The sequence below is a fragment of the Grampus griseus genome (assembly GCF_964374135.1).
Source record: "Grampus griseus genome assembly, chromosome: 9".
Classification (NCBI taxonomy): domain Eukaryota; kingdom Metazoa; phylum Chordata; class Mammalia; order Artiodactyla; family Delphinidae; genus Grampus; species Grampus griseus.
The window spans coordinates 45,646,945-45,672,279 of NC_139003.1; the positions used below are offsets into that span (position 1 = coordinate 45,646,945).

The following is a 25,335-nucleotide window of genomic DNA, read 5'->3' on the forward strand; positions in this document are numbered from 1 at the left end:
GCCAGTGAACCACGCAGGAGCCACCCAAAGGTAAGAAAATCTGGCCAGGACCGGCGAGCTACGACCCACAAATGGGGGACCTGACCCGTCCCCGCGAAGAGGGAGCCAATCAGAGGGAGCCTTGAACACGGGGGCGGGACAACAGAGGAGCGGGTCCAATGTGGAATCAGCCCTGGGTCGCCTCAGGGCAGAGTATTGCAAAGTCCAAGCAGCGAGCGGAGAGGAGGCGGTGGGCTGGCCAATCAGAGGGAGCAACTCACAGCGTTGGGTACTGGCAGCCATTCAGAAGAGTGGTCGCAGATGACTCGCCCGGCCCCAGCTTCCCGCCTTTCCCCTAAGCTCTAAGGCTGCGCGGCGCCGCGCTTCCTGGGCTGGGGTCGTCGGCCACCGAGCTATGCTCGTCCTCGCCTCACTCTCCTGCTACAGATCCCAGGTCCGTGCAGGCGTCCGGCGGGACATGGCGAACTCGGGCGGCGAGGACCTCCGGAGCCAGGAAGGGGAGAATTTTCTCTACTTCGCCTATGGCAGCAACCTGCTGACGGAGCGGATCCACCTCCGAAACCCCTCGGCCGTGTTCTGCAGCGTGGCCCGCCTGCAGGTCAGTGCTCTCCTCCCGGCCCCTGCGATGGCCTCTGCCCCCCTCTGCAGACGCAGGAGCCAGGATTTCGAGAACTCGCTTTCTCTTCGCCGCTTGCTGGCAGCACTGGGCCGGGAATGCAGCTCTTTCTGCTCAAAGTACATCAGGGTTCCTTGCACGACCCCGGGCCGGTCGCTCTCGCCCTCAGCCCTGTGCTTGACCCCTGCTGAGCTGTGCTACTCTGGCACCTGTGCCTCCCAGGCTACCCTGACGTCTCTCTCCTGACGTTCTCACCAGCTGCGCGTTCTGCCCAGATCCCAGCGCCTCTCCCTTGGCCACTGATTTAGGGGCATCATCACAGAATCCATTCGGTTGGTCCCTCTGAGAAGCCTTCTCTGACCCAAGTCAGGGAATCAGTTGCTTTCTGTTCTGTACCCCACTTTGCTCCAGGACTTGTCACCTGGTTTTGTAAAAATCCATTTACCTGCCTTTTGCTCCCGATCTGAGAGGTCCTGAAAGCTGGAGCCGTTTCTTATTCACAGTAAGGGCTGTGCTCAGTTAAATCAAGTGGCTGGATGGACCTTCGCTTGCCTTGGTAAGAATCATTGCTCTTAGTACAGTCCATTTATTCATGTAGTGCGTATTCTTCCAGCACTTACCTGGAGATACAGAGATGATTGAGTAAAGCTGGCTGCTTTCAGGACCTCCCAGTCTATAGGAGAGACACTCGAACAAGTTATGTACCAAACCTTTTGACATTGTTGAACCAAACAAACATGGTCTCTGCTATCGTTGTCAGGGTTCTTAGTAGCAAGCAACAGAAGTGGCTGATTCAAGCAGAAAAAGAATGTGTTGAAAGGCCGTTTGAAGAGCTCACAGAATGACCAGGAAGGTAGGACCACAAAGCTGACAAAACAAGCAGGCATAAAAGGGAAGCTCTAAAACAGCCAGTATCACACCAACAGAACCAGCCCAGGGGGCCACTGTTGCATCGCCGCTAAGCTTGGTAAACATGGACGTTGCATTGTGCATCACCTGCGCTGGACCCTGCCTGCTACTGTCACTACATCTCCGAGTTCCTGAAACCCAAATCTGGTTGCCACCACCAACGTGGACTTTTTTGCTGCCCTGGGTCACTAGTTTCTAATTCAAAGCCCTAGGTGGGTGTCCTGATTGGCTAAGTCTTGGCCACGTGCCCATGCCCTGACTTCAAGAAAAGCTGGGAGAACCAACTTCTGGCATTTGAAACTTCAAAAATGGGAGTCAGGCTCTGAACACTGTCTGCCCCCAAACTCATAAGGCAGGGAATTCCCCAAACGTGGGAAAGAAGTTCAGATGGTTTATAATTGGAATGCAGCAAAGAGCTATCAAGCAAATGATTATTCCGTCACAGGTATGGTCAGTCTTAAAAGGAGATATATTATACCTTACTCTCTGTTTTGTTCTGAACTTAAAACTGCTCTAAAAAAAAGTGAAATCTTTTTTTTTTTTAAAGGATCCATTCAAGGTGCTATGGAAGTGTATGACTTGGGGACCTGACCTAACCGGGATGCTCAGTAAAGCCATTCCTGAAAATGTGACTTTTAAACTGAGACCTGAATGACTGGGGAGGGGGGAAGCAAACAGATAGAATGAACAGCAGGGACCAAAGACCTCAGGAAAGAAAAAAGCTGGACCTTCCAGCTAGTGTGGCTGGAATCTAGTGTGTGAGGAGAGGGTGTAGCATGAAGACTAGAGAGGTCGGGAAGGGCCACATTTTACAGGAGGCCAGAGAAGGCTTGGGTCTTTATCTTGAGACCAATGAGAGGACCTCTGCCAAATTTAAGCAAATGAAACATCAGATTTACATCTTTGAAGCTGGTTCTGGTTGCTATGGAAAATGGATTGGAAGCAGTGGATGTAGGGAGCCCAGTTAGGAAGCTTTTGCAGCAGTCCATGCTAAAGATAATGGTACCCTGCAGTGGTAGCAGTGGAGGGTAGCTGGGTTTGGGAGATATTTAGGAGTGAGTACTGTTAGGCCTTGGTGATTGATTGTGAAAGGAAGAGGAGATAATGGGGATGACTAAGGTTTTTGACGCAACAGAGTAGATGACGGTGATGTTTGTGAAAAGAAGAGGAGAATTAGTTTGGGAGGGAAAATCAAGCTCAGTTTGGACATGTATTTGGCCCTTAAACAATGCCGGGATTAGTGGTGCCGACCCTTCACCCAGCCGAAAATCAGAACTGCCATCTCTACCTCAAAAACAAAGGAATTGATACATGACTCACCCAAGGGCAGGAAGCTGAAAAAGTTTGGATAGAATCAGGACTCAGACCCTAGTTCTTTTGATGCCACATATTCTCTATTTTAATCTCTACTCGAACTTTTCCCCATACTTAGTTAATTTGATGATATGTAAAAGGAAAATATAGATGCTATATTTATGGAAAAAATTCACGTATACGTGGACCTGTGTAGTTCAAACACGTGTTATTCAAGGGTCAGCTGTACTGAGTTTGAGATGCTCGTTGTATATCCAAGTGAGCAGAAAAATACTAGTGAACATTCATTAACTACTCACTATATTCTAAGCATTTTTGAAGCTCAGAGGAGAGATCTGAGCTGGATTAGAAGACGACTGGAATATTGGATGGTATTTGAAGCCATTGGAGGGGATGAGATTGTCCTGAGCAAACTGCTGAACAGAGAAAAGGGCCTAAACTGAGCCCTCAGAAACTCCAACATTTAAAGAGCAGGTAGTGGAGAAGGAGTTGGCAAAGGGGATTGAGGAGATCAAGGAACAGCCTAAAAGAAAGGAGTCAGATCAAGACCTGGTGGTTAATGATGTCAGAAGCAGCTGAGAAGTAGAGCAAGACAAGGAATGAAAATTGTCTATTGGATTTAACAATAGACAACCAGTTCCTAGTGTGGTTGTAACTTTTATCAGATCCCCTGATGTCCTGTCAGGCATACCTGGTCCTAGAACATCCAGTATACCAATTGAAGGTACGGGTCACTCAAACCGACCTTTTTTGTGAAATTCTGACAGGTTTTTAAGAAAATAAAGGTGACAGAGATAAAATATAAACCTTAGATTTATTATCTAGTCTAACCTTTTTTTTTTTTTTTTTAATCATTAAGGAAGCTAAGCTCTGGAAAGATGGAAAGAAATCTTCTTAGACCAAACAGCCAAGTAAGGATTTTTAATCTTCCTGGCTGTGTCCTTTGATTACTCATCTCTGTGAGGGAGGAAACTAAACTCGAAACCTTGACTCCATTACTTATTAGTTGTGAGACCTTAGGCAAATTGCTTAATCTTTTTAAGCCACAGTTTTTATTTCTGTTAAATGGGTATAAAAAGTTGTTGACAGGATTTTTAAAAAGTCCATATAAAGCTCATAGCACAGTGTATAGAACCCAGTAATTTTCCAGTAAGTGTTAGCTGCTCTTATCATTATTATAGATATGTTAATACAATTCAGGAATATTAAATTTATAAGTGTACAGATCACCCTCAAATGCCAGCTCCCTTAGGACAAAAAAAATAATGCTAATAGGATACACTTACATACATAAAAGTGGGAAGAATGTTATAACCCTTAGGTAGCCATCACCCAGCTTCAACAATTATGTACACTATGATTGTCTCTAAGTTAAAATCTATGTAAGTGGGCTGGGAAGTAGTTTTCAAAAATAAAGATAGCTGTGTTAAGGCCTCAGGATTATGGGATTTATTTTCCCTTTTAAGCCTCTTGTTTATGGTAAGATACGTGTACATATTCAGTATACAGTTCATTTTTAAAGAAAAATATGAAAAATTATAGTCCTTGAGATCTGGGTCCTTGGTTGTTTATCTTTGTATTTTTAACAGAAGGAACTCAAAGTTTGTTTTAGTTGCATGGAGTTCAAGGTAAATCTTTTTTTATTTTGAAGAAGGAAATTTTGGTTCACGTGGATACTGATCATATCACTTTGGTTTCCTTTGTAGGATTTTAAGCTTGACTTTGGCAATCCCCAAGGCAAAACTAGTGAAACTTGGCATGGAGGTATAGCCACCATTTTTGAAAGTCCTGGCGATGAAGTATGGGGAGTAGTATGGAAAATGAACAAAAGCAATTTAAGTTCTCTAGATAAGTAGGTGACTTCTAATTAAAAGTTAAATAATTACTAATTTAGAAAGTGGATCATATGCAAGGATGTGTATATATGTGTTGGTTTTTCAAAACCATATACTCCGGACATATTCTTTATACTTTAGAGTTAACCTAAAAGGTATAATGTTCATTCCTAAAAAGAAAAGCCTAGAAGGGTCACACTCTCTGATTGAGATTTGGGGAGACATTTGTAATCTCTTCTATAATTGATAGAAGTCCTTATTTTCATTCTATTTGTTTTTTAATAAAAATATCTTTGTAGTTTCATATTGTGAGAAGGCATGAAGATTTTTGTAATTGTTATATACTTTTATTGATTTCAAAAGCTCAGTTTTTATTAGTTTTTAAAAAATAATTCTTTAAGGTGGCAGTTGAATCAGTAAAAACAGTAATAATCATTTGTAAAAACTTCAAAACATATTAGAAATGCTTTGATGCGCTTTATAAATAGAACTCAAGAGTTGTGTGGCAGAGCATTTAATGCAAAGAAAGTGGCAGAGAAGAGTAGGATTTGAGAAGAGCAGACAATCATCTGACATGCTTAATACTTTACTTCACTTGCAAACAGGAATGAGCCATCCTCTCTACTTTTCTCTGGGTGGATATTCTCTTGCTGTCAGCACACAGTCGTTTTTGTAGCCTAGAGAGCAATGTTTCAGTGTTACAAAGCTTGAAATAACTACACTGAAGCATGTTTTTAGATAGGCTAAATATAGAGGTCTATTAGAAGCATACCCAGTAATAGTAAGTCTCCAGCTTTCTAACTGAAAGGCTAAACTTCCTGTTGATGCGGTGATACTTCTGCTCTATCCCAAAATATACAGGGAGCAAGTACATCCATAAATAGTTAAAATTTTTAATCTGGTAAACTAACTTGGCTAAGTCAAGTATGATTAAAATTTGACTGTTCTGGTTTCAGGCAAGAAGGGGTTAAAAGTGGAATGTATGTCCCAATAGAAGTTAATGTTTCTACTCAAGAAGGAAAAGAGATAACCTGTCGAAGTTATCAGATGACAAATTATGAGCGTGTTCCCCCATCACCCCAGTATAAAAAGGTATCCTTTTAACTAACTACTTACAAAGACTTTGTTAATTTTTACTGAGCTAAACTAAAGAATATCTTGTTTTTAAAAGGTTTTGTGTGTTTTAAATTCTACATGTACAATTCATTTTAATCAAAATGTTTTTTAATACAAAAATGATATTTATTTACCGAATAACTAAATGTTCAGATTTATTTATAATGATAGAAATATGTCCCTAAAACTTCATTTATTAGAAAAAAAGCTTGTAGAAATGTATTTGAGTCATAATTCTAGACATGTTTTTTACTTTTTTAAAGTAGAAAATAGCATGTATGTGTGTATTTTTTGTAGAGTTATTCTATACCCATGCTTTTATAATCATTTTTTTCTTCCTCCATAAAACAGTATTTCATGAACACCAAGATTCATTTTTGTAGGTAAAAAATATATTTCCTACTGCTGAAATGTTTTCCATTTCCAGATGGAGGGAAAAATAAGTCACACTGCTTTTCAGAATCAGGGATACCACTCCCTCAAGCACCAGAAAAGAATTCAGGATAGAGAGTCCAACATCCCTTTTCAGAAACCCAAACTTAGGTACCTGTTGGCAGGCCCAGTCAGGACATGATACCTGGAGAGGGTGACCCAGTTCCTGGGCCTAATCTGGAATTTTCTAGAAGGACCCTAGAGGAATTAAGCCTGGTATGGATCTGGGAAGTACCACTGGACACACTTGCTATTTATTCCCTCACGTCTAATTCAGAGGTAGAGTAGACTCCAGGATTCAACTACAACTGCTACCTGTAAACTGGAAATTGTTTTGGCGAATGGTGTTTGTTTCTTAAAAAATCATGCAAATTCCGTACAATAAGTTTTTCTCTTAATATAAGAACATTTTAAATCATATTACTGAGTACAATTGCTCTTCCGTAAGGGTGGATCTTGTGGCTTTGAAAACTCCCTGCACTTTCATGCTCATTGTGAGAGGAATGACTATCCCTCCATTTTGTTCTAGAATTATTTATTCCAGAGTTATCGGAAAGCTAATATTTCATACTTTGATACTACAAATAAAGCTGTGGTGTACTAAATTAAATTATGTTCCTAACTAAAGGGTTTTTTGTTTATTTTAACCATTTCTAGGTGATTTGCCTGGGTGCAAAAGAGAATGGTTTGCCACCGGACTATCAAAAGAAGTTAAACGCAATAGAACCAAATGACTACAAAGGAAAGGTCTCAGAAGAAATTGAAGACATTATCAAAAAGGGGGAAGCAAAAACTCATTAGAACCTAATAGAATACGTCTACAGATATTTTCTCTATATGCTAATACATTTTTAACATTTAGAACGGGAATCTGGGATATCTCTCTGTTTAATATATTTTCAACAGTGTTCTGAAGGGGTATCTCACTTGGGTGATTCCTTGTTTTCAGGCTATAAAAAGGCCAGGATAGGAGTTAGACAATTGAAAAGGGGGCCTTGCGGCATTGGAATGCATGACAAGTAGATGTGAGTATTCCTTCTGTGAACCCTTAAAGTTATTTTATTGAGTTGATCTGAAGTGTATTTTTGCTCTGTGATAAAGGGTAGATTTGCAACTTAAGGATGGTGCTGGTAAATCACTCTGCTCTGGGATTTTTTCTTAGCTTACTAAGAGCAAGCAAACTGCAGAAGCAATTGATTATAACAACTTCAAAATTTAAAAGATGGCATACTGTTCTTAGAGGAATAAATGTATTTATGGTTTCACCTATAGTCCCTACTAAAATACTACATTTCATTTTGTTAGAGAGACTCACATCATCACACATACTGGATCTGGTCTTGGTCTATAGCCAATCTATACTAAAGGATAATTGCACAGACTCTGGAACCAGACAGCCGAGGATCGACTGTCAGTTCCAGCACTTTCTAGCTGGGAAACTTTGGATTATATGACTGTGCCTCAGCTTCCTTGCCTGCAGACTGAGGACAGCCCAAATTTCTATGTCTTAGGATTGTTTTGAGGAGTGTATATATATATATAAGCTTAGAACAGAGCCTGGCATATAATAAGTATTAGCAATCATTATTGTTCTTACTGAAGAATTAAGTTTGTACAGAGCTATCCTTGGAACAAGATTTTAAAGTAGAAGGGTCACGATTATGAGGGAAATGTGTTTCCTGGAAACTGGAATTTGATTCTTGGCTTACCAAGAAATGGTCACCTTCTTAAATTTACTTACTGAATAAGTGGAAGAAAGACGAGTCATGAATAAAACAACACTGGTTATCAAAAATTCTCTTATGTCTCTGTGGAATGCAGTGAGCTGGACCTTCCAGACAGGTTATTAGAATGAGAGGGAACAAGCCACAGCAGCATAAAACAAAGATTTGGTTTTTACTCTTGGGAAGAAGGACCAAAGGACTTTTCAGCTACAGCTGCAATTCTGTCGTGAGGCTGAGCCATAGACTACAGGTTTGACCATGTTTCATAGCTGTTACACCTCACTGTTTTCAAGTATACCCTCCAGTATTCCAGTTTTCGATAGTTGTTAACTCCTCCCCAAAAGACCAAGTTTGTCTGTGACCCAGAACACAGTTATGGTAATATAATAAGCAAGGCTCAGTTGTGCTGTAGGTACTAAAAATTGCATATTATTCTAAAATCTGTCTCTCCTACCTAAAATGACAGCTTTCATTAAGGAATTTAAAACATTAACAATAAAATCTTCGTGTCTGGCCTTTTAACAAAAATCTGTTAATCATGACTATTTTTCCAGTTGTTTTCCAGGTAGTACTAGCAAATGTCATATGTAAGGAATTTCCATTTCTACCAGTGATTTTGGCCCTCTAACCACAATACAACCAGCTCCTGGATATACTATAGCAAACATAGTTTTTGAAAAGCATTTCTGGACTTGAAAGAAAATAAGGAAAATCTTGCAGTTGTACCAGCCCCTCTCCCACAAAAAGAAAGAAGATAAAGTGAGCTGAAAGGCTAGACAGTAATGGTAAACAAATGGCCCAGATATCCTTGCCAATAATAGCCCCAGAATTATATGACTAACCCTTGCAGGACAGGAAAACTGAACCTGAGAATTCTGTATGAAACCAGGACCCTTGAAGAGAACTAAAACAGTCCCCAGTTAGTAAGCCTGGTGGCTCCCAGCAGAGATAGATGCAAATGCTCTCTGAAGAAAGCGATCCTAATTCAGGTTCTCAGGTTTTCCACTTAAAAATTTAAAAGATAATAATAAGGAAAATGATACACTATGAATGAGAACAGAAAAAACAAATTTACATCCCTAAGGTTTCAGGATATTGAAATGATCAAAAACAGAATATAAGTATATTTGGAGACTGACTTCTGGGAAGATGGAGTAGACATACTCTTCCCTATTCCTTTAGTTAAGTACAACTAAAATCCCTGAACATAATATATAAAACAAGCAGAACAGCTAGAGACCTTAGGACCCAAGGCATGACATGGTGCTGAATTCCCTGGATTTTCTTTTGCCTCATGCATCTCAGACTTCTAGCTGAAGAAGCCAGCAACCTGAAAGCACCAATGAGCATGAGCAGAGATGAAAAACAAACAAACAAGAAAAGCTGCTGTCTAGCCAAAGGACTGGGAAATGGACAGTCTAGCCAGATAAAACTTAGAGAATAAGTGCTTTACCACAGCCAAACACCATGGAGAAAAACTAGAACCCTCACCTCCACCCAAGCCAGCAAAAGTTCAAGAGGGAAGCCTGGACTTCCACCCTTGCCAGGTTGTAACAAGGCACCCTAACCCTGTCCCCCACCAGCATTGCCAGGGTAGTGTCAGAAAAGGCTGAGTAGGGAGCCGCCCAGCAGTAACAATCACTCCCCTTCCCCCCCAACCCCAGTAGTGTCAGTGGAGACCATGTGAGGAGCCTGTACTTAAAACCCCATCTGGCAGTAACAAGGTGCCCCTCCCTGTCCCTGCTGGGTGGTGTCAGAGGAGACCAAGTGACAGATTAGGACTTTATTGCCCAGTGGTAACAAAGCCACCCTTCCCTGTGGTGTCAGTGAAGGCCATGTAGGGGGCAGTAATGAGGCATTCCTACTCCCAGCCAAGGAGGTATCTGTGGAGACCTAGTGGGAAGCTGAGACTCCTACCTCCCCTCCGTAGTAACAAGGTGGACCCTCCCTTGGGTGACACCAGAAGCTGGGTGAGAACCTGAACTTCTACCTCCATTTAGCAGTATCGAGGCAGTGGCCCACACCTTCCTCTGCTGGAATGGTTTCAGAGTAATCCGGCTAAAATAGGAGATTTCAATCAGATCCAGAGTCTCATAATTTCCAAAATGTCCAGGCTTCAACTGAAAAATCACTCATCATTCCAAGAACCAGGAAGATCTCAAACTAAATGAAGAAAGACAATCAGTAGATGCCAAAACAGACAATGACAGATAATGTTAAAATTATTTGACAAAGATTTGAAAGCAGACATCATAAAAATGCTTTAGTGAGCAATGAGGAATGTGTTTGAAACAAATGAAAACACAAACATTCTCAGTAAAGAAACGGAAGATATAAAGAAGAACTAGATGGAAATTTTAGGACTGAAAAATACAGTAGAATTACAGTGAAATTAAAAACTCAGAGGATGGGTCCAACAGCAGAATGGAGGGAACAGAGGAAAGAATCAGTGAACTGGGAGACAGAACAATAGAAATTAACCTTGTCTGAAAAGCAGAGAGAAAACAGACTGAAAAAAAACAAAACAAAACAAAACAGAGCCTTAGGGACCTGTGGGGATATAACAGAAGATCTAACATTTGTGTCATGGGAGTCTCAGAAGGAGAGGGGAGAGGACAGGCTGAAAAAGTGACCAAAGAAATAATGGTTTAAACATTCTGAATTTGGCAAAAGCCACAAACCTACAGATTAAAGAAGTTTAATGAAGCCATGACAGTCTCACATGGTTTAACCTAACAGACACCTAACTCCCAAGTTTGTGGGTGGGATTAGCAATAGTGTACATAAAATGCCCAGCACAATGGCTGGTATACAGCTGTTGTCTAATAAATAGTAATTAACATTTAAAAAGAAAAGAGAAATCTGAGTGAACTCCAAACATAAACCCAAAGAAAACCACACCAGACACATTGTAGTCAAACTTCTGAACACTAAAGACAAAAATTCTTGAGAGCAGCAAGTAAGAGATGATACCTTACCTACAGGAGAAAAACAATTTCAATTACACCAGATTTCTCATCAGAAACCAGCGAGACCAGAAGGAAGTGGCACATTTTTCAAGTGCTGAAAGAAAAGGACTGTCTACCCAGAATCCAGTGAAAATACCCTTTGAGAATGAAGGGAAAAATCAAGACATTCTCAGATGAAGGAAAATTAGGAAAATTTGTGGCCAACTGACCTACCCTGAAAGAATGACTGAAGGAAGTTCTCTCAACAGGAAGGAAATGATAAAAGAAGGAACTTGGAAACATCAGAAAGGAAAAAAATAACATGGTAAGCAAAAGTATGGATAAATACAATAGAGTTTCCTTCTCTTGAGTTTCTTACATAATGGTTGAAGCAAAAATTAAAATATTGTGAGTTGTGGTTCTGAATATGTGTAGAGGTACTATTTAAAACAATTATAGGGGCTTCCCTGGTGGTGCAGTGGTTAGGAATCCACCTGCCAATGCAGGGGACATGGGTTTGAAACCTGGTACTGGAAGATCCCACATGCCGCGCAGCAACTAACCCCACGCTCCACAGCTACTGAGCCTGCGCTCTAGAGCCTGTGAGCCACAATTACTGAGCCCACGTGCCACAACTACTGAAGCCAGTGCGCCTAGAGCCCATGCTCCGCAACGAGAAGCCACTGCAGTGAGAAGCCCGCGCACTGCAGTGAAGAGTAGCCCCCGCTTGCCGCAATTAGAGAAAGCCTGCGTGCAGCAGTGAAGACCCAACGCAGCCAAAAGTAAAAACAAAACCCCAAAACCCTAACACAGGCGTCCCCAACCCCTGGGGAACTGGGCCACACAGCAGGTGGTGAGCAGTGGGCCAGCAAGTGAAGCTTCATCTGCTGCTCCCCATCATTCCCATTACTGTCTGAACCAGCCCCCCCATCGCTTGCATTACCGCCTGAACAATCCGCCCCCCATTCATGGAAAAATTGTCTTCCACGAAACCGGTCCCTGGTGCCAAAAAGGTTGGAGACTGCTGCCCTAACATATCAATAAGTACATTCAGTGTAAATGATCTCAAGACACCAATTAAAACACAGAAACTGGTGGAGTGGATTAAAAACATGACCCAGCCTTATTTATGCTGTCTACAAGAAACTCACTTCAACTATAACAATATAAGCAGCTTGAAAATAAAAGGATAGAAAAAGATATATGATGCAAACATTAATCAAAGGAAAGAATGAGTGGCTTTATTAATATTAGATAGAGTAGGTTTCAGGGCAAAGAAAATTACCAGAGACAGGGGGCATTATGGTAACCCTTACCAGTTCATTTTGTGAAGCTAGTGAAGTCAGTATACCAAAACCAGGCACAGTAGAAAAAACCAACCAAACAAAAATAAGCCTGCAGACCAATATCCCTTATGAATGTTGATTCAAAGATTCTTTAAAAAAAGACTAGCAAATAGAATTTAGCAATACATAAAAGGAGTTCTATACCATGACCAAGGCGGGTTATTCCAGAGCTGCAAGTCTGGTTCAATACTTGAACATCAATCAAAGTAATCCACTGTATTTTAACTATTATTACAAATCATGTGATCACATCAGTAGATGCATAAAAGTGTTTGGCACAATTCAATACCCATTTATGATAAAAAAATTCCTCAGAAAAATAGGAACAGAAGGGAACATCAACAACTTGATAAAGAGCATCTATAAAATACGTACAGCTAACATTATAATAGTAAAAGACTGAATGCTTTTCCCTTAAAACTGGGGACAAGGCAAGGATGTCTGCTCTCACTATTCTTATTCAACATAGTACTGGAAGTTCTAACCAGTGTAGTGAGGCAAGAAAGGGAAATGAAAGGCATACAGATGGGAAAGAAATAAATGAAACAGTCTCTATGTACAGATGACATGATTATCTATGTAGAAAACCCCTAGGAATCTATAAAAAAGTATCCCTTAGAACCAAGAAGTCAGTTCAGCAAGGTCACAGTTTACAAGATAAACATACAAAAATCAATTGTATTCTATATACTTGGACACGGAAATTAAAAATATAATACCATTTACAATTGCTTTTTTTTAACTGTAACTTTTTAATTGTGATGAAATTCACATAACATAAAATTAACCATTTGAAAGTGAACAACTCAGTAGCATTTAATACACTCACAATGTTGTCCAACCACCATCACTATTTACTTCCAAAACATTTCCATCACCCCAAGAGGAACCACACATCCATTCTTCCCTCCCCCACCCCCATTCCCTGGCAAACACCTATCTACTTTCTGTCCCTATGAATTTACCTATTCTGGTTATTTCATATTAAAGGACTCATAAAATATGTGACCTTTTATGTCTGACTTCTTTCACTTAGCATAATATCTTTGAGGCTTATCAACACTGTAGCATGTATCAACACTTCATTCTTTTTCGTGGCTGTATAATATTCTATCGTATGTGTATAACGATTTGTTTATCCATCCATTGATGGACATTTGGACTGTTTTCACCTTTTGACTATTGTGAATAATGCTGCTATGAACATGTGTGTACATATATATTTTTCAGTACCTCTTGTCACTTATTTTGGGTTTATACCTAGGAGTGGAATTGCTGGGTCATATGGTAATTCTATGTTTAACTTTTTGAGGAACTGCCAAACTGTTTCCCGCGTTGGCTGAACAATTTTACATTCTTACCAACAACATATACACTTTTTTAAAAGGAAATACTTAAGCACAAACTTAACCAAACGTGTAAGACTTGTATACTGAAAACTACAAAACACTGATGAAAGAAATCAAAGATCTAAATAAATGGAGAGGCATACCATGTTCATGGTTTGGAAGGCTTAATATAATAAAGATGTCAATTCTCTCCAACACAGGTTTAACACAATTCCTATCAAAATCCCAGCAAGATTATTTTTCTAAAATTTATATGGAAAGGCAAAGGAATTAGAATAGGTAAAGCAACTTTGAAAAAAAAAGAATAAAATGGTAGGAATCCATCGACCCAATTCAAGATTGTATGGTATTGGCAGAGGGATAAACACACAGATCAATGGAACAGAATGGAGAACCCAGAAATAGACCCACACAAAGGTGGAGAGGTAATTTAATGGAGGAAAGATAGCTTTTCAACGGTGATTCTGTAGCAGCAATTGGACATCCATAGGCAAAAGTAACAATTATAATAAAATTAACCTTAAGTCTCATTTCAGAATTAACTCAAAATTAACTCAAATGCCTGACATAAAACTGAACTTTTGGGGAAAGAAAGGAGAAATTCTTTAACATCTAGGGTTTTTCAAAGAGTTCTTAGACTGAATACCAAAAGCATGATCCATACAAGGAAAAACAGAAGCTAGGGAGCATCAAAATTTACAATGTTTGCTCTGTGAAAGATCCTATTAAGAGAATGAAAAGACAAGCTTGGAGTGGGACAAAATATTTGCCAATCACATATCTAACAAAGGGCTGTTATCTACAATACATAAAGAACTTTCAAAACTCAACAGTAAAAAAGCAAACAATTGAGTTAATAAATGAATAAGACAAAGAGACATTCCACCCAAGAGGAGACACAGATGGCAAGTAAGCACATAAAAAGGTGTTCAACATCATTAGCAAATTAAAACTATAATGATACACTACACACCTATCAGAATGGCTAAAATAAAACATTGTGACAACACCAAATGCTGACGAAGGTGTTGCGAAACTGGATCACTTAGACATTGCTGTTGGGAATGTAAATGGTCCAGCCACTGTGGAAAAGAGTTTGGCTGTTTCTTAAACTAAACATGCAACTACTATATGACCTATCAGTTGCACTCCTGGACATTTATCCCAGGGAAATGAAAACTTATGTTTGCATATAAACCTGTAGTTTAATGTCTATAGCAGCTTTAGTCATAATAGCCAAAAACAGGAAATAATCCAAATGTTGTTTAACATGTGAATGGTTAAACTGTGGTAATACCATGAAATACTACTCAGTAATAAAAAAGAAAGAACTATTGATATATGCAATGCCCTAGATGAATCTCCAGAGAATTATGCCGAGTGAACAAAACAATCCCAAAACAAGATCACAAAATCCTGGTACATACCGTGTGCTTCCATTTATATAATGTTCTTGAAATGACATATTATAGAAACGGGGAACAGATTAGCGATTGTCAGGGGTTAATGAGGGAGTGGTATGATAAAACAGGGCAATATGAAGGATCGTTGTAGTGGTGGAAGTGTTCTGTATTTTGACTGTACCAATGCCTACAGCCTGGTTCTGCAAGATGTTACCATGAAGGGAAATTGGGTTAAGGGTATAAGGGTCTCTCTGCATTATTTCTTACAGCTGCATGTGAATTTACAATTAGCCCAAATAAAAAGTTTAATTAAAAACAAAAATAACTATGAATTTTTTAAGTGATGGAATCAGTAGAGAACAGGAGACTATTAAAAATGACCAAGAAAATTAGAAATAGAACCAAAACACTCTTAGAAAATATATTATTGTTGAAATTAAGAACTTAAATGGATGGTGTATTGGTTTCCTATTGCTGCTGTAACGAGTTACCACAAAGTTAGTGGCTTAAAACAACACAAATTTATTATCTTACGGTTCTGGAGGTCAGTAGTCTAAAGTGAGTCTCAATGGGCTAAAATCAAAGTGTTAGCAGGACTGTATTACTTCTGGAGGCTCTACTGGAGAACCCACTTCCTTGCCTTTTCCAGCTTCTAGAAGCCACCCTCATTTCTTGGCTCATAGACCCATTCCTCCATCTTCAAAACCAGCAACATCAGGCCAAATCCTTCTCAGGCTGCTATCTCTTTAGTTCTCCTTCTTCTTCCTCCCTCTTCCATTTATAAGGACCTTTGTGATTACATCGGGCCCATACCAATAGTCCATGATTATCTTCCCATCTCAAGGTCAGCTGATTTGCACCCTTAATTCCACCTGCTACTTTAATTCTCCTTTGCCATATTCACAGGTTCCAGGTGTAGGGAGTATTCCGCCTAACACAGATGAGTAACACAGCGGGGTTGGAATAGCCACAAAAGAATTGATTGATGGAAAGACAACTGAGAAGTTATTCAGAATGCAGCCAGAGAAACAGGATATGGAAAATATGAGTTTAAAAGATATGGAAGATAAAATCCAGAATCCTAGAGAAAAGAAAAATTTTGTAATTTTTCTACCAGAGGTTCCTGTAAGGGTATAAACTGGAGGAATTGGTATCTTTAGCATCTCTATATTGGAGCTTACAAGTTTGCACAAGGTAGCCCATCAAGTTTACGTTTGCAAAGTTTCGCTTTTGAGTTACGAACAAACTTTTATCAGAAGGCAGCCTTTGATGGTAATCTAAATATTCATGAGCATATGTGGTCATGTGATTGAATGTACTCTAGTGTGAATGTGACAACTTATTTATAGCATCGTTATGCCTTATGTAGATTCTCCATTTAAAACGTTTAAAAAACATTTTATTGCGAAAGGTATTAGCATGTTAAAAAGTCCCTTACAGGTCTTCACAGCATAATGTATAGACTATAAAACGTACACTGCCAAGAAGAGATTTAAGGACATGAAGAAAAGCTTACATTTTAAAAAGTGTAAATCGAAGTATATGCTCTGTCGTAAAAGGCTTGATGATTTTGAGCTACTTTTCACCGGGGAGCAGGTGTCACGTTTTAACGCGAGTTTCACCCGGGAGCTCTTGTTAACGTTTTAACAGGCGTTTCACCATCTTGCTCAGGTGCTGCTGCCTCCGGTTGGCTCATTTAAGGGGACGGGCCTAGGCTCGCGGAGGCGAAGACCGAGCTGGCGTCTAGTTCGCGATGTGTCACCCCTGGGCGAGCTCTCAGGCCTGCCCGCTCGGCCTGAGCGGTGGCGTGGCTGCTCTGCTGGGGCAGGGACCGCCCCTCTCGGCTGCCCCGGGCTACTTTCTGCGCGCCGCCTCTCCCGGCCCGGGCGAGCGGCCGCCTCGCCGACCCCGACTCGCTTGCCCGGGCCCGGCCTCGCCTTCCCCACGCAGGCCGTAGAGGCTCGGGGCGCGGCCACAGGGGCGCGGCCTTCGCTGCGGTCGGGCCAGTTCCCGTTCCCAGCCGGTGCCGCGGCTGCTCCCTCCCCGGTCCTGGTGAAGCTGCGGGCGCCGCGCGCTCCCGGCCCGGCGTTCCCCAGTCTCGGCGTTCCCCAGTCTCAGCGTTCCCGCTCGCGCCCTCCCGGCGCATCAGGCTCTCGCTCCCTGCGAGGTCTGCTGCTCCCTGCTGCTGCGAGGTCTGCACACCTAGCGACCAAGTAAGTCCCAGCGACGGGGGTGGGTCGCGCGGGGCACAAGTTTTCTGGGGTCCTGGGCGCTGCGAGGGAGGAGGAGCAGGGAGGCGTTATCCTGCGAGCGGACGGGATTCAAAGCTGCTCTAGAAGAGCCCCGGGTGGAGCAAGGCGGAGAAACCCGGGAGTTTGTGGCATGCCACGAAAGTTCGGGGGGATGAACTTCAGTGTTAGGGGAATCGTTTATCCCACGGTGGTCCGGGCAGAGTTTCTCAATCCTGTCTGTATCTTAGAATCACCTGGGGCGTTTGTAAAATTCAGATGCCCAGGCTGGATCTATCAGAATCCCTGGGGGTGGGACCCAGGCCTCTGTATCCCCAGCTGATTCCACTGTGCGTTCAGCGTTGAGCAACAATGACCAAAGTGTGGCTGCCAAGAGAAGGTGGAAAGGCCGGCAGGGGCCTTGATGGAGTACAGCCTGCAGACGGATCCGGCTGCTCCCAGTGTCTTGCGTGACCCTGGGGAGGGGGCAGTGGACTTCCCTCCAGCTTCCTGAAATGCAAAGAAGGGAAATGAGACAAGGCTTGGCAGGGTGGCCTGAACAGTGTGTTCAGAACAGATATGCAGCCTCAGATATGCATAGAGTCTTTTGGCATATTGTGAAAAACAGAAGGATTGCCAGATCACGATGCCCCTTTAGTTCTGCTTTCTGGGAAATGCCTCCGTTGTTGGCCTTTAAAATTAAGTTGCGGGAAGCCAGTAAACCCATGGCCTTAACTACTGGGTTTTCTGCTTTAAGGATGAAGCCAGCTGTGCTTGCCACAGGGTCGGGTTTGTCGCTCCTAAAAGCCGCCTATCTGAGATTTCCCACATCCAGGGAATAGTAACTCTAGCTTGGATATTAGGAGTGCACAGGATTTATCCTGTTCTCGCCCTGGGGACAGATAGCTCTAATCTCAACAAGTGGGGCCACTGGACGAGACACAGACTTTTACTGCAGATAAGAAAGGTGGATTTAAAACAAATGACAGCCTAGGAGAAGAGAGGGCTTCCAAAGGGTCTAAGAAGAGTAGATTGTGTTTTTGTGTAATGAAGAAATTCAAGTTCAAGCTTTGGAGCCCATCAAACCTGTGCCCCGATTCAGATTCTGTCACTTCTGTGATGCGTGACCATGGGCGTGTTATATGTGATCTCTCTGAACCCCTGTTTTCTTTCTCGTAAAATGGGGATCTAAAGAGCTCTGTCGTGAGGTTAAATGAGATAGGGTGTATCAAACGCCTGGCACGGCGGGTGGCACGTGGTGGCTGCTCCATCAGTGGCAGTTACTAGCCACTGCGGTGGTGATCTGTGTTCAACAATTGTTTATTTAGTACAGCCACGGTGAGGGAGAGTGGCCAGTAGTTGCTCCATTCCCCTGTTCTTCTCCTGCCCTGCTCGGGGGAGGGCTCTGTAGCTCCTTCCCCCTTGGGCACCGTGTATTTTGCAGTCTGGAATTTCAGGCCACCACCCTCTCCCCCAACAGGGCTTATTAATGGCTCTGGAATACAGTTTTACTCCATGCGATAGGAATGAATTTCTTGGCAAAAGAAAGTGGTCCTTAATCTTGAGACTTCCTGCACCCCACTGCCCCATATATCAAAAAATGGGCTCCCCCAAAGCTGGGCTGTTTACAGGGCCTCAGAATTGACATGGGCACACACAGATGACTTTCCTTTTGGCAGCATCCTCAGGCCGTGCCCTGGTTGTACCTGTTTTGCTACTGACCCTTGGCCTAGGGGCAGTGAATCCTTCCTAGATGATCAAGAAGTCAGGAATTTGGAGAAGGGAGGACCCACATCCTACAATTGTCAGGGGGTATCCCATATCCCAGCTTGGTCCCACTCTGTGTGTCACTGATGATCACTTTGATAGTAACAGCAGCACTGTTTATTTTAGATTAGACATTAGAAATACTATAAACAGTGATGCAATGTAGGTATAAAGATCAAGTGGTTTTTCTTTTTGCGGTACGCGGGCCTCTCATTGTTGTGGCCTCTCCTGTTGCAGAGCACAGGCTCTGGACGCGGAGGCTCAGCGGCCATGGCTTACGGGCCCAGCCGCTCCGAGGCATGTGGGATCTTCCCGGACCGGGGAACGAACCTGTGTACCCTGCATCGGCAGGCGGACTCTCAACCACTGTGCCACCAGGGAAGCCCTCAAGTGTTTTTTTACAGTGCTATCGCTAACTTGCCTAATGAGAATATCAAATTCTTGTCTCTCTTTATCCAAAGAAAAGAGTTCAATGTTTACTCGATATTTAAGACATAAACCTAGGATTTGAGGTTTATATTACCAGTTCCTTCTACGATTCTTCTTTTTTGGGGGTTTGAGGCAAGGTGAAATTTAAAAAGGTAAAGTTTATACTTGTGCTGAATTTTTGTCAGGCAGAAGCTGTAGGTATTTTGCAGGTTTCTGGAAGTCCTGTTTCCTTTTATCTTCCGGGCAAAGTCAGTTGAGTTTTACACAAAGGGCTTCCTTTCATCCATCTATAGGGTCCAAAGTTGTTTTGAGGGAAACTCTTTGGTGCATCAGACACTCAGTGACAGCAAGTGTTTTTTTCCAAACTTGACTCTTGTAGTAAGAGGAGACTAATCATTGCCATTTCAATGCATTGATGGTTTTTACTCAGTGCTAGAAAGTTTGTCAAAGCAAGACATTCTGGCTTGCATTCTTATTTATGTATTTTATCTAGAAACTGCCACAGACCAAACTGTGGGCAGAGATTTTGGTGCAGAGTTGACCAAGACAAGCTCATCACCATCCCTCCTCCCCTTCACCATCCTTCCACCCTCTGGAGCTGAGCCAGTGAGGCCTGGGATGCTTTTAGTCTAAGGGGATCTTACCTTGACCCTCAGAAGGGGCACAGTGCCCTAACGAGGGGTCTGCCTCTATAGAACTGTAACCAAGAGTGGGGTCCGACTGCTTGCCATTCAAAAGCCATTAAAGAGGCCAGGTTGGTGGAAAGGAAAGTTTGCTTCGTTTTGGATGCCGGCAACCGGGGGAGAGGGCGGACGCCTGTCCAAAGGCCAACTCCCCCCGTGACAATCAGGGGGCAAGAGCTTTTATAGACGGGGGTAGGGGGCTACATGCAGAAACTGTGCAGTCAGCTCTGACAGTCATCTTGAAATTGGTCACGTGGTGGTCTGACCAGTGTCATTTTGGTTGTTTTAGGTACAGTTAGTCTTCAGTTGCAGGGTCGGTTTGTTTTCATTTCTTTGAGGCCGGTTCACAGACTTGTGGCAGCTTATGTCATGGCTACAGTAAGATCACCATGTCGTTAACTTCTTTCACCAGGTGGGCGTTTCAGTATCTACAAGACAGCTCACAGGAGATGGCTCAGAATATTATCTACAGCCCTTGAGGAGGAACTAAAGGTCCTTAACCATGCTTAATGACTAAACTACTATTATTTAGTCTTATTGGACTGTTTTCCTTTGTTTCTGCATTTTCTCGCTTCTCTGATCAAACTAATTCTTTAGATGAAGTTTTTCCACAGGCAAAAGGCAGGCAGAGGACGTGGTAGGGAAGGACCATAGGGTCCTGCTCCGTTTCGGAACCAGCAAGGCAATTTTGTGTTCTATTATACTTCATTAAAATCATTTAGAGTACTCTAGTAAGCTGTCACTTTGGTATTTTTTTGCTGAGTAGTCATTTTTCTTTAAAGAAAACTATAGTTTTCTATGGAACTGATGAATAGGTCAACATGAGGGTCCAGGTAATTTGCAAAGCACCAGATCAGCACCAGGTTTTGGTAGGTTAATTTTTTAATTAATTAATTAATTTTTATTTTTGGCTGTGTTGGGTCTTCGTTGCTGCGCACGGGCTTTCTCTACTTGCGGCGAGCAGGGGCTACTCTTTGTTGCGGTGCGCAGGCTTCTCATTGCAGTGGCTTCTCTTGTTGCAGAGCACGGGCTCTAGGCGCGCGGGCTTCAGTAGTTGTGGCCCTCGGGTTCAGTAGTTGTGTCTCACGGGCTCTACAGCGCAGGCTCAGTAGTTGTGGCGCACGGGCTTAGTTGCTCCACGGCATGTGGGATCTTCCTGGGCCAGGGCTCGAACCCTTGTCCCCTGCATTGGCAGGCGGATTCTTAACCACTGTGCCACCAGGGAAGCCCCTCATTTTTTATTAAAATATTAACCTGGGCCTACCAGGTAGTACAGTGGTTAAGAATCCACCTGCCAATGCAGGGGACAAGGGTTCGAGCCCTGGCCCAGGAAGATCCCACATGCCGTGGAGCAACTAAGCCCGTGCGCCACAACTACTGAGCCTGCGCTGTAGAGCCTGCACGCCACAACTACTGAGCCTGCGCTGTAGAGCCTGCACGCCACAACTACTGAAGCCTGCGCACGTAGAGCCCATGCTCCGCAACAAGGAGTAGCCCCTGCTCCTCGCAGCTAGAGAAAGCCCGTGCGCAGCAACGAAGAGCCAACGCATCCAAAAAAAAAAAAAGCCAAAAACCATGAGAAGTCACCACTACTATATCTTTGTATCAGGGTGTTGATACTGACTCTTCTCTGTGTCATTCCCACAATACAGGTTAGGGACAGAAAAGAGTTGGGAGGATGGAATGACTGGGTAGATATTTTCAGAGTCGCACGTAGCTGGGTAGGGCAGTCACATATTGCTAAGGAAAACCCCTCCATGGTAGCAGAGCTGGGACCGATGATGATTTACGTGGGAAAATATTTGTGTTGTTCTAATTCCCAAAAGATGAAAGTCTAGTGACTAAGAACTTCCCGTGCTTCATTTTAACACATTCTCCAGTTGCTATCTATGACCCCAAACCAAACCTTCTAGAAGGAAAGGAACTGGGTGGAAAGCTAGGCTTTTCTTTGGGGATATCCTAACTCCTTGTGATTCAGGACAGCAGGCCCCTTCATGGAGAGGGCCATTCCTGGACTCCACTTAACAAGGCCAGTGTTTTCCATTTAATATGAATTCAGGTATGTTGATGATTTCAAGTGGAGTTACTAGATCTATAACAAATATTAGGCAGGACTTAAATGGAGGAGACCATGGACTTTGGTGTCAGAGCTGGGATCAAGCCCCTGCTTTGTTCCTTAACTAACTGTGTGACTTCAGCCAAGATAGTTAACCTCTCCAACCCTGTGTCCTCGTCTGTATGAAATAGTTTTAGTCATTCTTGCCTTACAGAGTGGTTTTGAGTATTTGATGAGATTGTTGCTGTGAAGTGCTCGGCATACCACCTGGCTTTCAGGAAATGGTAATTATGATGATTGGGTTCAAGTGCTGGTCTTGCCATCTCCTAGTTGTGTGGCTTTGGATAAGCTACTTAACCCTCATGAGCCTCAGTTTTTCTATCTGCAAAAAGGGAATAACTATCAATGCGGAAGGTTTGGCTTGAGGCTTTGATGAAATAAAGATGCGTCTGATAGCAAACACTTACATAGATTTACAATGTACAACACTGGTCAAAGGGCTTTAGTTTTTTTTTTTTTTGTTTTTGCTTTTTAGCTCACTTTATCTTCCCAACAACCCTATACTGTAGTTATCGTTTCTCCTGTTTTACAGATAAGACAGTTGAGGCTCAATGAGATTAAATAACCAGCCCAAAGTCAACAGATTGTTAGTGCTGCACCCAGGATTTGAAGCAGAAATCCGGATTCTAACCACTGAACGGGACTCAGTGAGCGTCCCTCCCTCTCTGCCCACCTCCCCATCCCTATGCTTGCCTCCTGGAATTGACCCACAGATGTGCTTGTGCTCTTCGTAGAGCTGTCCTTCTGGATACAAGGCCCTTCCAAAGAACCGCCTGCCTCTGCCTGCTTATGGAATGAACACGGGAACACCCGCACTCCGATTTATAACATTTAAACCTCAACCATTGCTTACACTGGGTGACCTAATATCCACTCGGGGTGGTGGTGGTGATACTGGTGTTGACCGACTTTATTAGAGTGGATTATGATGTTTATTTTTGGATAAATGTCATCTCAGTGCACTGAGATTGTTAGCTTGGGTGTGATAAAACACAGGCAGACATTCTGTGTTTCTAAACATATTCTAAAGCATTCACCCAGACAGGTGTGCTGGGTATTTGAGAAAACAGAAACCAGGCCTGGAATTTCCCAGGATGGGACTCGGGTAGACGTGACAGTATTTAAATACACCCCATTGAAAATGCAATGACCTGTTCCAAGTACACTACCTTTTTAAGAAAATCCATACTCATCTCCCTTCTTCTTTACACCCCAGTAGGTTTTATGTCTTTTGGAGCTCTGGCAATCTTCCAAGAGGCCTGTGGAACTCAGAGCCCAGAAGAGGGAATTCTCCATTGAGTGAATTGTGGGTGCTTTAGCATTTCTGATAATGAGCTGGTAATTGTTTTCCTGGCTTTCCCATGGGTATGAAGTGCTCTGCTTGCTCCCCAGCCTGGTGCTGCAAGCTGTCAGAGAGCTATTTGTAGCTCCTGGTTCCTCCTGGCTCTTTGGAGCTTTAGTTCTTCAACACACTGATTGAACAAATATTATCAGAGACCTCGCTGGTGCCAGGAATCTCCCAAGTTTTGGGGATACAGCAACGAATGAATCCAGGGGCTCAGTGCCTGGCCAAATGGAATTTGCTGGCTACTGGAAGAGGAAGGGGCGGTACACACAAATACATAGTTATAAATGGGTTAAGTGCTGTGAGTGAAAATAACAGTATGTATGTCATGAGACAGATTATCAGAGCTGTGCTAGGATTAGGGGAGTCTGGGATCTGCTCCTCCAAGAATGAGCCTTTTCAACTAGTTGCTGGGGATGAGGAGGGGTTAGAGCATGCCAGATTCGGGGAACAGCATGGTTGAAGGCTCAGAGGTGGAAAAAACAGGGTGTATTGAGGAAGTTACAGTGAGGAAGGCCAAGCAGAGCCTCCTGGGCTGGGAAGGATTTGGACATTTATTGTAAAGGACAGTGGGAGGCCTTGAGGAGTTCCCACCGCTGCCTTTTCTCGATGTTAGTGATCTACAAGAAAAAGATAATTAACAACCCCTACTTGTTAAGCTTTATAAACCTTGACTTAATGTGAGACAATTATGGAGGCAGAAATTATGGTTTTCAATTTCTAATGAAGGAACCGAAGCTCAGCAGAGAAAAGATGGCAGAACCGGGACGCAGAGCCTGGTCTGCTTTGCCCACCGCACCAGCTCCGCGGTTTTTGGGAGTGGATGTGTGTAAGTGCGTGCGGGCCGGCCAGGCGCCAGCATCCTTCAGCAGGAGCCTCGGTGGATGCACGTGGGTGGAGGCCGGTCCTTCCTGGCTCCTTGGAAGCAGGAACACAAGGGCCCAAAGAGCAGAGGCAGGCTGGCTGCGTGGGTGTCAGAGTCTGCGGATAAAAATTCTGGGAATCCCCTGGCCAAGGGAAAGGGCTTTGGACAGTTTTTCATGCTTGTCTGTTTTTCTCTGGCTTTAGCCCCAAAGCCCTGAAAGAGGTGCTTTCCCCACTTTGTTCATCTACTAGGGAATTTGCATCCACTTAAAATACCAGGGTGTTTAGAAAAAAAAATTCTTTGTTTGGAGCTTTCGGATCACAGAAAAAGCCTCTTGCTGTGGGACGCCTGCATTACCCCCTTTCTGCTCACTCCTGTGAAGCTGTCGTGAGGTCACAGAGTGAGAGGCCTGGCAGGTCACGTGTATCTTGGCTGTCGGGGAGGGCCTGCTCCCCAGGGTGTGCCGCCTCTGGGAAGAACTTGGCATCTTCTCAGTCTCCCGGTGGCCCTCGGGAGTCCCCTCCTACACATCCCAGGTACCATCTGGCCGAGCTCCAGGTAGATTTGTGTCCCAGACAATAAAAGTCTCCTGTTAAGCATTTGGCCAGCGATCAGCTGAGTGTTTATTCGTTTGAGGCCAGGTTTCAATTCAAGCCTCTGAGGTGACTGAAGTATTTTGTTCTTGTAAATTGCCTTTCATTTGAGAAGCTCCAGACACTTTCTGTGTCCGTCCTCAATGCCATCTCCAGACGTCCTCTGGCTTCCGAACCTGCCCCTTCCGTAGAACTTTCTTCTGCGGAAGCACTTAAACTCTTAAATAGAGTTCCAGGTCAGGGTTTCTGATTCAAGGCTCTGTTGTCTTCTGTTGGCTTTTTTTATTAAGGTATTTTTATTCACTGGGCCCTCAGAG

The 25,335-nt window shown here is 43.1% G+C and overlaps 2 protein-coding genes across 2 annotated transcripts in view; both read left to right on the top strand.

The window, feature by feature from the left end:
- Nucleotides 1-261: 261 nt before the first annotated feature.
- GGCT (gamma-glutamylcyclotransferase) lies at nt 262-8,454 on the top strand. The gene is given in 5 exon segments (XM_082661753.1): nt 262-598; nt 4,546-4,691; nt 5,631-5,766; nt 6,880-7,008; nt 7,010-8,454. Coding segments are annotated over 5 exon segments (636 nt in total). The 5' UTR covers nt 262-394; the 3' UTR covers nt 7,031-8,454.
- Nucleotides 8,455-17,117: 8,663 nt separating this feature from the next.
- NOD1 (nucleotide binding oligomerization domain containing 1) overlaps nt 17,118-25,335 on the top strand; it is a 93,390-nt gene continuing 85,172 nt past the window's right edge. The window contains exon 1 of the mRNA XM_082662126.1: nt 17,118-17,205. The gene's annotated coding sequence lies outside the window, so the exon portion shown is untranslated. The remainder of the gene's footprint in view (nt 17,206-25,335) is intronic.